This window comes from Triticum urartu, chromosome 1 (genome assembly GCF_003073215.2).
Source record: "Triticum urartu cultivar G1812 chromosome 1, Tu2.1, whole genome shotgun sequence".
NCBI lineage: Eukaryota > Viridiplantae > Streptophyta > Magnoliopsida > Poales > Poaceae > Triticum > Triticum urartu.
Window position 1 is genome coordinate 16,655,355 of NC_053022.1, and position 11,134 is coordinate 16,666,488.

Consider the following 11,134-nt stretch of genomic DNA (forward strand, 5'->3'; position numbering starts at 1 on the left):
GTGTAGTTTCTGTGATCGGGATGAGACGATTAAGCACCTTTTTCTTGATTGCCCGCTAGCTAAAGTTCTTTGGCGGACAGTCCATATTGCTTTTAATATTACTCCACCGAATATTGTCAACTCGTTATTTGGGTTATGGCTTAATGGGATTGAGCCCGACTTAGCGAGACATATTCGTGTGGGAGTATACGCTTTGCTGTGGACTATCTGGAATTGCAGAAATGATTTGGTTTTTAACAGAACATCACGCATTCATTTTTTGCAGGTTATCTTCCGAGCCACGGCATTGATCCGTTCGTGGTCGCTACTCACTCCGATGGAGGCCAGGGAGCATTTGGTTACTGGATCTATCCGCTGGGAGATGGCAGCTCGGGATATCTTCAACCGGTTTGGATGGCGGTCATATAATAGGATAGTCAATTAGTTTACCTATCTATCTTTAGCCAGCCGGTTGTGGCATCCTTTATTTGGCTAGTTTGTCTTTCTAGCCCTTTTTGGCTCTGAGTGAGCTCTTTTTTTCAGTTGGAGACTTTGAGACCTTGTTGGAACCTTATTTATTTGTTTTAATAAGATGGCCGTATGCATCGTTCTGATGCAGAGGCCGGGGTGACCCCCCTTTTCGAAAAAAAAGAAAAAAATTAAGCAAGTAATCACTTTGTATTGAGCAAGGAAACAGGGAGACTCCTAAGTATTAGCCATGGGGAACGGCAACAACCGGCTGTCACTATAGCTGTTGTACTTGCTGTAACTTGTTAGGCAAGATGTATAGCCACTTGCTGTAAAAAGCATATCTAATAGCCAAGTAGTGTTACACAAAGCAATAGACAGCATGGTAACCTCCGTCACAACCACTTGCATCTCTGGATGTAAGAGTCTCTGCAATACTACTCACAGTTTCATATGCAAGGAAGCTCCAGGCACAAGGGCACCACTTGGGTCACAAGTCGTTGGTTCCAAGTCTCCGCCGGTGACGAACATTTGACTTTGTCAATACATCTACTCCAAAGATGCTACTAGTAGGAAAACCGATGATTTGACTTCCAATTGCCTTGGGGAAAGTATACTAATTGTATTAGTATGTTATGTAATAATCCCTCCGATCCATAATAAATGTCGCAGATTTGAACTAAAGTTAGTTCGACCTTAGCTCAAAACCGCGACACTTATTTTTGAACGAAAGGAGTAGTAATTAATAAGGGTATGTATAACCATTTCGCATTTCTCTTGTCATGATTAACTTGGTGTTTTATTAGTTTTGATCATGTTTAGCTAAGGATGTGCATCGTGGAAAAGGAGTACATTATTTTTCAATTCAAAAGTCATCTGATGACATTATTAAGGGTCATTTTACAAACCCCATAATTTTAGTAAGTTACAGAAACCCAGCCTTTTCAAAATAGCATAATATTCAAAAACTTTGAATTAGCATGAACCAGTTGTTCCTGGCGCATGTGCGTGGGCCAATTTGCTAGTTTTCTAAAAAAATAATTGTTAACCCAAGTGGTTTCATGTGTAAGCACTACTCGAATTTTCATATACGCCGGGTGTCGGCGTCTTCGCCGAGAGCCAAAACAAGTGATTTACTATGAAGGCAGCTCCCACGACTCGTTCAATACTAAAGAGAAGGCAGAGTATCATTACAATCAGTATATGCTTAAGTAGAATAGAAAATCTGAATTACTGGGTTGAGTGGATGGGTTTACTGGATGTGCTAACTAGAAACGGCTTATCGGGTTTAGTGGATGGGAGAACTTAATAATAATTCTTCAGTTTGTAATAATTGGTGTTGCTTTTATCTTGTGGTCGCATGTAGAAATGCAGTGACCACTTTATTGTTTAGTTAGTAGGCATTTGTACTAAAAAGCTACCAGCTTGTGATCTCAAAAGAAGTTCGTGTAAACTATTTTATGTAATGGTTATGTAAGTTTGTTGTTAAGCATTTAGACTTGAAATGCTTGTTTGTGTATTGTATATAAATTTTTACGGCAGGGATCAGGGGAAAAGCAATAAAAAGTTATCTGGAAACGGATGCCGAGAGCTGCTCTTGGCAAAGTTGCACACTGGCAGTTGGTTGTGGCGGCTTTGCCGAGAGCAACTCTCGGCAAAGTGGCATGCGACAGCTGTTGGTTGTGGCATCTTTGCCGAGAGCCACTCTCGGCAAACAGCTGACGGAACCAGCCAACGTGAAAGTCACTTTATTTTGCCGAGTTGTACTGTTTGGCTCTCGGCGAAGTCTTTGCAGAGTGCTCATACCCTAGCTCACGACAAATTTCTGATTGCCGGAGAGGTGTATGCCGGGTGGCTTTTGTCGTGTGTAGCACTTGACAAAGGCTTTGCCGGCGGTTATAGGCCCTTTGCCAAGTGTTCGTGGCACTGGGCGTATAACTAGATTCCAGTAGTGAAGGAAGCTCTAGCAGCCAGAGCACCACTTGGGTCACAAAGTCTTCGGTCTCGGTGTCTCTTCCAGTGAAATCAACATTTGACTTTGTCAATAGACTTCCATCCTATAGGTGTACCCCGATCAGGGTCCGATGCAGAGTTGATAAGCTGCAAATAAATGAAGGCAGCCCCCATATAAATAGCAGCCAAGCCAAGAATCCATTCACTCAGCTTCATCCATAGCACGCTAGAACCTGGTAACTACTTGCATTAGATATGAAGAAGTCTGCAAGGCTTAACTCCATCAACATCGTCCGCCTGCTGCTCGTCGTCGCCATCCTCTGCGCCGTGAACATTGGGGTAGTCCAGGGAGGCAGAAGGTTTTGGCGGCGGCCTCCATCTCCACAAGGGCGCCCTGCCGCCCACGGGGTTTGCCCGAGATGTGGTGAATACGTTTACACCACCGCCTCTACCGCTGTCGACGAAAGGAAGAACTCTGCCTCCACTACACCATTCTCCGACCTACGCCACTAGCCAGTTAGCTATGCTCGATCACCGGCTATTTCGTTCCCTAATGTGCTTCGTCGGCTTTACTCATTATGTTTTACTACGAGTGGTCAACACATTTAATGATTTTATACTTTCTCTATTGTGTTGGTCCTGTAATATGTAGTGATCTTTCTGAATTTCGTACGGTGTTGACAGGATTTTTCCCTATTGAACATGTGTCGAGTTCCTTGCTTATAGAAAGGGGATCTACCTGGGTAGAAAAAGAAAAGCTATGTGTATTTTGTATTTTGTATTCCTTTTCAAAAAAATGTGTATTTTGTATTACTAGCAATAGAACCGCTGCATTGCAATGGGCGAAAAAAAATACCATACTCCCCTAACCCAATAATCATGATTCAACATCCCAATTAAGTATCCAGGGTGGACTTGTAACTGAGACAAAAACAATACAGGGACAAAAATGGTCATCCGCCAATTATATGTCGAGGGTGGAGTTGTAACTTGAGAAAATGGTCATTCCCCAATTGTGGAGTTGAAAATGAGACAAAAATGAATCTGATCCTAGTTGCATATCTAAGGTGGACTTGCAACTGAAAAAAAGGCGGCCCCATTTGCATGTTAGATGTGAAGTTAGAACTGGCCCCAATTGTATGTGGAAGGCGGATTGCAAATAAAAAATGGGTCGAGCCCAATTCCATATGGAGGGTGCATTGCAAGTGGGAATAGAAAAAATGTGAGCCCGTAGTTGCATGTCAAGGATGGAGTTGCAACTTAAAAAATTGATCGCCCGAAGTTACGTGTGGAGGATGGACATGCAAAAGGGACATATCTAGTTGAGTATCCAGGATGGGCTTGCAACTGAAAAAAAAAGGCGGCCCCAGTTGCATGCCAGATGCGAAGTTGCAACTGGGGACATAAATGAATCGATCCCCATCCAGTTGCCTGTCAACGGTGTACTTACAATTCAGACGAAAAAGAATAAGGCCAATTGCACTTACAAAAATGATTGATATGCTAGATGTGTGCTCCTGCGACTCCCTAGTAATGCTTCCTGTCATTTTGTAGTCTACTTCAAGTCGCTTGGTCTGTTGTTGGTGTAGCTCTTTGGCATCTATGGGTGCGTTTGGTAGCATTCCCGACTTAGCATGGTTGTTCTCCTCTCATACATGCTGAGTACAAAATTTTTAAAGAAGATACTGTAGCAACCGGTATTTTCAAATAAAGTGAATAAAAAATTTCTAAAATGTGAACTTTTTGAAACATGGAAAAAATAACATTCTTTGAAGGTCTCATCATTTTTAAAATTAAAACAAAATTTGAAAATCTGAACACTTTTTGAATATATTTTTTGAAAATCTGATTTTGTTTGGAAAATGTAAAAAAAATTAAAAATTTTGACTTTTTAAAAAATTAAAAAAATTGAAATTCTGAACCTTTTGAAAATTTTAATAAAATTTTAAAATCTAGACATGCTAGGTTATCCTTGCGCTCTTGGACCCTTGCGCCGGCGAGCTCGAGTTAGAGGTCCACGGGCACTTGCCACCCAGCGCACCCCTGCTTGAGCATCATCTCGAAGGCAACCTCGTAGGTGGCCCCCGGTGTGAGCTGCGACAACTCCAACCACCAGCCACCACACGACCTTTAGCTCTGCCACCTCCTCTCTGTGTGTAGCACAGTGAACGATCTATCAGCTCAAGGTACAATGCTACGCAAGGGAGAAAGGCGCTTTTAGGGCATTTCTAACCAGTCTCCTATCCGGTGTTAGAGTAAAAAGTTGGTTTTACTCTAACACTCACCTAACCGATTCCTAATCCACCGTGAGGGAGTAGAAATTATACTCTGGCCTCAACTTTCTCCCTAAATAATCTCAGCCGTTGCGGCTTCGAGTAAAAGTCGCGCCTCTCCTTCGCGTCGTCCCCCGCCCCTGCGAAGCGAGCCTCCCGGCGACCACCCACTGGCCCCACTGCCCTTTTGCCTAACTTCGAGCATGTTCGGCCCCCATTGCCGTCACCAGAATCAAGGTGAAACGCCGCCGCCGTCACCATATCCGATTTGTCGGATTGCTTAGAAACTTCTTCATTTTCTATCGACGCTGCATCTCACCTTGCTTACACATTGTTGCAGGTCATTCGCACGTGTCACGGCCTGCCGGTATGGTCTAAACGACATCGGCCGGCTGGTGCATCACCACGGCACCGCAAGTGTTCAACGAATTGCCTAGGTGAGTTTTTTTTGTTTGTTTCTATTTGAATGGAGACGTTTGGATTCAACCTAGCCATTTGAATTGTAGTTGAAGAGGTTGAGGGAGATAGTCTTGGAGGACTCGTTGTCATCCGAAGAGGAAGAAGACGATGATGACTTTGACACTGTTTTAGGCATGATTTTCAATGATGATGTTTGGTGGTCTAGGGGAGGATCACATTTTGGCTGCATACACATCAACCGTGATAGAGCGGAGGTCCATGCCAAGATCATGATAGACTACTTTGATCCAAGCCAACCTATGTGAAGAAGTACTAAAGCAGTGATCGTTGTATTTGGCCCGGAGTACTTGAGGGTACCAACCGAGGAGGACACCCAGAGGCAGATGACTAAGAGTGAAGCAAGAGGATGGCCAGGGACGCTTGGATCACTTTACTGTATACACTGGACATGGAAGAATTGTCCTGCAGGGCGGAAGGGTCGGTACAAATGCCACTACAACGATCCAATGATCAATCTTGAGGCAGTTGCATCGAAGGATCTTTGGATATGGCATTCATTCTTTGGTTTGCGTGGCTCTCACAATGACTTGAATGTGTTGTCGAGATCACCATTGTTTTCTAGGATTATTACAAGCGATGCTCCTGCTTGCAACTACTCGGTCAACGAGCACAAGTACTCGAGGGGTTACTACCTTGCGGATGGCATGACCAGAAGCGTTGTGCAATTGTTCATGGCCCTGCCGAGTACTGGAGCTCCAAGGTTCTATGGCAGATCATGACTTGTTGCATCATATTGCACAATATGATCATTGAAGACGACAGGGATATGCCTGAGAACATCGTTACATCACCAACGGGACTTCGATTGAGCCAGAGTATGATACGAACAGGACCCTGGCATTCCCTGAGGATCATCGCAAGATCAAGAACCAACAAGTTCATGCTCAGCTACAACAAGATCTTATTGAGAACCACTGACAACGTCTTAGCGAGTCCTAGTTGTTCTATCATATGCTATTTGCTACATTTGGACCATTTGGCGTGTTTAAATTTGAATAATTTGGTTTATAAACTTTGAATTCGGTTTATAAACTATATTCGTATTTTGCTTGAACATCAAATGTATGTATAGTTTCTATAGGTGTGCTAATATGTAGTTGCAATGTATACTAGAATTGCAAAGTTTAGGAAAATCAAAAGTTTACTTCGTTATATATAGGGGATCGGCTAGGTCCGCCAAAATTTAGTAGAGTAAATATATTTCCCTAATTAAGGGTGTACTCACTAGTAGAAAAAGGGCCATTTGTCCTGGTTCTAGAGGGCTTTTAGTCCCGGTTGTGAAACCGGGACTAAAGTGTCGTTAATAAAGCCTCCCCCTTTAGTCCCGGTTCTTACACGAACCGGGACTAAAGGCCGTCCACGTGGCCGCTGTCTGGAGGTCCACCTTTAGTACCGGTTGGTGTTACCAACCGGGACTAAATGTATTTTTCGGTAATTTTTTCTGAATTTTTTAAAATTGTTTTTTGATTTTTTTGATTTTTAATTTCTAAATTATTTTCCAATTTAATCTCTAATCGCCCCTCATCACTGCTCTATTTAACCTCTAATCTCTAATCACCTCTCATCATTCCAAATCATCTAACTTTCCAACCGGTCACCCATCATCTCACTACTCCAGCCTGGGCACGCTTAACTTCCGGGTTCTATTCCCCCTCGTTTCGAAGTCTGCATTTGTTGTTTTCCTGACAATAGTAAGATGTCAATCCTGTTAACCCTCAGGAGTTTAGCTTGAGCATGAAGTCACACGTTTCACTGTTTGAGTTTGAAACTATTATTCTAAAAAACAATAATGATTTAGTAACACTAATATTTCTTAAATAAGTAGTTTGACCATAGTTTGACCAGATTTGACCAAAATTCAAAAAAATGAAATAATTATTTAGTAACACTAATATTCTTGAATAATTATGTAGTAACACTAATACTTCTTGAATAAGTAGTTTGACCAACGTTTGACCTGATTTAACCAAAATTCAAAAAAAACTGAAATTTGAGCATACTTTTTTCTTTTTAGAATTTGAGGATTCTAGAAATTTGCAAACAGGCCGTAGGCGGTCAAAATCAGATGCGGATTTTCATGCTGAACATTTTGATATATTATATCTTTTTTCGACATCGTATGCAAAAGTTATAGCCGTTTTACTTTTTCATGACACTTTTTTGCAAAACATGTCCAAATTTAAAGTTTTTTTATTTTCCTAACTAGTAGATGTAGTAATATAACTACATCTCGAAGAATTTTATTTTTTGAAGTTTTTATCATTTTCTTTTGCTTTTTACAAAACTGAAAAGGCGATCCACAGGGGGGGAGGGGGTAGAGTTTGAAAATGGGACCTTTAGTCCCGGTTTGAGACATGAACCGGGACTAAAGGGTGCGCAGGTTCATGTCTCAAACCGGGACTAAAGGTCTAATCTTTAGTCTTGGTTTGAGATACGAACCGAGACTAAAGGGCATCGCACCCTTTAGTCCCGGTTCGTGTCTCAAATCGGGACTAAATGGCTCATTTGAACCGGGACTAATGCCTTTAGCCGCACGAATTGGGACCAATGCTCACATTAGTCCCGGTTCGTGACTGAACCGGGACTAATGGGCTTATCTAGCCCGAACGAAAGCCCTGTTTTCTACTAGTGACTCCACTACTTTTAGAGGATCAGTTAGATCCGGCAATAACTTAGTAGAGTAAATATGTTCTCCCAAAAGTGTACTTCATTACTTTTAGGGGATTGGTTAGAAATGCCCTTATGTGAAGTGTTATTCTAATCCTGCCTTTTCTAGGGCTTTGGAGGGAAACAGGGACTAGGTCGGGCCAGGTTTGGTGTTGACTGATCGATTGGCTAGAGCCTATCTAGAGGTAGATGGCTAGCTAGGGTTTTACGGTACATGCGTAGATGCGCACTCCCTGGCTTGTCAGAGCATTTCATGATTCACATGGTATGTAAATGTGAGCTATGACTCATCGGGGTGGTTTGCTGACTTTTAAGAGTATTACTCCCTCCGTACCTAAACTAGCCTACCAAAATAACTTATATTTAGATACAGAGAAAGTAGTATATAATTGGTTTAAAGGAGTACATTTGTTGAGAATAAAAAATTGGGTAAGAGAAGTCTACAAGACTCAAACGTGCATGCATGCCCACGTCTATTGGTTTGCATTTTCTATTGGGCGTGGTGCTGTCTGCCCCAATAATGGATTCTCAGATGCATCGGGTGGTTGCTATAGGGCAAAAGCCTATTTTGAGAGAGGGTTTTACATTACATGCGTAGATGCACACTCCCTGGCATGTCAGAGCATTTCGTGATTCACATGGTATCTGACTGTGAGCTGTGACTCGCCGGGGTGGTTTGCTAACTTTTCAGAGTAATATTCCCTTTGTACCTAAACTAGCCTACCGGAATGACTTATATTTAGATACAGAAGAAAGTATATAATTTGTTTAAAGAAATACAAATGTTGAGAATAAAAAAATTGATAGGAGCAGTCTACAAGACTCAAACGGGCATGCATGCCCACGTCGTCGGGTCAGCTCGGAGCACAAGTGATTCCTCAATCTAATCAATGATAGTAGTACTAGTTGATAACCAAGCAGAACCAAATAAAATGTCCATCACGTTTTGGGGGCGATCCTGATGCCCCTGACGACGAGCCCACTCTTCCAGTGCCCACCGTCCTGAGACATGGTGACCACAAGCTCCCCACCCTGCTGCCCCTTCTCCACCTCTACATCCCCTACCTTGAGCGGCAGCCACTGGCCCCTGGCCTTCTTCTCCATGCTCTCCTTGCGCCCCTGGGCCCTCGCGCCGGGGAGCTCGAGCTGGAGGTCCACGGGCACCTGCCACCCAGCGCACCCCTGCTTGAGCATCACCTCGAAGGCAACCTCGTAGGTGGCCCCCGGCGTGAGCTGCGACAGCTCCAGCTTCCCGTTGACCTCCAGCGACCACACGTTCTTCAGCTCCGCCACCTCCTCTCCGGCAGCGTTGCCGTCGCTGCATGTCAGGTTAAGCTCCGCATCGATATATCAGCGCACGTAAGCAAATTCCATAGGTGGCATCCCTAAGTCTAGAATTCCATAGGTGGTACCTTCCTTCTCCCGGGGGCGGGGGCAGCCAGGCCCAGTAACTGGGGTCCTCCGCCCAGGCGATGGACAGGCCTCGAGGGAGCAGCATGAAGCAGCTGTTGCCCTTCTCATCCACCCAGTGCTTCTGCGTTTACATGGATACACAATCATGTTATGTTCGTCCAGAAAGCAGCAAAGCTCATAAGATCCAGTTCATGCTCATCAGAAGCAAGTCCGTGTATGTGTAATATTCACCTTGGTGGGTCGTTCGGGTTGCGTCTTGTCCGAAGTAGTAGAGGTGCTGCGCTCGGTGATAGTAGCAGCCGGTGCCGCCGGCGAGCCGAAACAGCACGGGCATAGTCGCGACAGTGCCGTACCCATTGGCAGCTTCTCCACGAGTGCAACTAGAGCTCAGACGTGAGACAGGTTGTGTCTGACATATATATGGACCTAGTTGCGGGTGGTCTAGAAGCCGGAGACGACCCTGCATTAGGTTAGTGATGGAGAGATCTAATTCCTCTAGCACTGATTAAGCATGGGATCTGGTTCCCACGTGATGAAGTTCAAGAGAATCTACTTTCTTGGCAAATGATAAGTACGCATTATTGTTGCACTGATGCTCTGCTTTTTATTGAAATGTCATGCTTGCATTGATGCTCCTTCACGCTCTTGTTTGGAGTGGCAGACATGCATGCTTACACATCCGGCCCAAGTAAATTGCATCCACAGTCCTCATAGTTGCTGGCAAGGTCGGCGATGGTCCTCGAGCTTGCAACGTGCCTCACTAAGGTCCTCAAGCTCGAGGATACGGCCCATCATTGGTGGCCCATCACTAGTAGAAAAAGGACTTTTAGTACCGGTTTGTAAGGACCTTTAGTACCGGTTCTGAAACCGGTACTAAAGGGTGGGCACTAAAGGTCCCCCCTTTAGTCCCGGTTTAGCACGAACCAGGACCAAAGGCCGCCCATCACGTGGCACGAGGCATGCCATGGTCTTGGGGGCCTTTAGTCCCGGCTGATGGATTTTTTATATATATTTTTTTGAAATAAAGCAAAAACAGCCCGCCTACTGGGCCGGCACGGTCTGCATACGACTAGAAACCCAACCTCTAGTTGGGCCAGGATGCAGGCCCGTACGGCCCAGTAGGCCCCACAGGGCAGAAGACTTGCAATAGGCCCACAAAGGCCTGCTTAGAGAGGAGCTCGACACGGTAGCCGCGGCAGGGCTTATAAACCAGTGCGAGCTCCTCTCAACTAGCGAGGTGGGATTAAACATTGTGCACTGCGGGTGGCAGCGCACCACCTTTAGTACCGGTTGGTGGCTTCAACCGGTACTAAAGGGGGAGGGGGGTCTTTAGTACCGGTTGGAGCCACCAACCCGTACTAAAGGCCATCACCTTTAGTACCGGTTGGAGCCACCAACCCGTATTAAAGGGGAGTCTTTAGTACCGGTTGGAGCCACCAACTCGTACTAAAGGCCATCATCTCTTTAGTACCAGTTCGTGTCACGAACCGGTACTAAAGGTTCGCCACGAACCGGTACTAATGAGCGCCGCCCGCCTAGCCGTTAAAACCGACACTATTGGTCACATTAGTGCCGGCTCAAATACAAACCGGGACTAATGAGCTGAACATTTGACCCTTTTTCTACTAGTGCATGCAAGTCCCACAAGGCAAACTCAGAGACTAAATGGGATCTTCATTCGGCGCCGGCGTCTTCGCATTGGGTCAGATCTTCGTCTTCGGGGCAATGTGCTACATTGCTGATTTGACATGTCGTCTTTTTTTAAAAAAAGATGATAGTCCCCGGCCTCTGCATCAAAGCGATGCCTGCAGCCTATTTTTTAAACCTAAGTACGGTAGCAAGATCTCAGGTCTAGTACAGGCTCCCAAACAGAGTCCAAAAAAAAGGAATAAATAAATGCC

The 11,134-nt window shown here is 44.6% G+C and overlaps 1 protein-coding gene across 1 annotated transcript; it reads right to left on the minus strand.

Annotated features, from left to right (window-relative positions):
* Positions 1–8,553: 8,553 nt before the first annotated feature.
* Positions 8,554–9,662, minus strand: LOC125539648 (protein PHLOEM PROTEIN 2-LIKE A1-like). Its single transcript, XM_048703185.1, has 3 exons — positions 9,465–9,662; positions 9,233–9,354; positions 8,554–9,138 (listed from the first exon to the last, which is right to left on the minus strand). Exons 1-3 carry the CDS (start codon positions 9,588–9,590, stop codon positions 8,760–8,762), a joined length of 627 nt encoding a protein of 208 aa, XP_048559142.1. The 5' UTR covers positions 9,591–9,662; the 3' UTR covers positions 8,554–8,759.
* Positions 9,663–11,134: the final 1,472 nt, after the last annotated feature.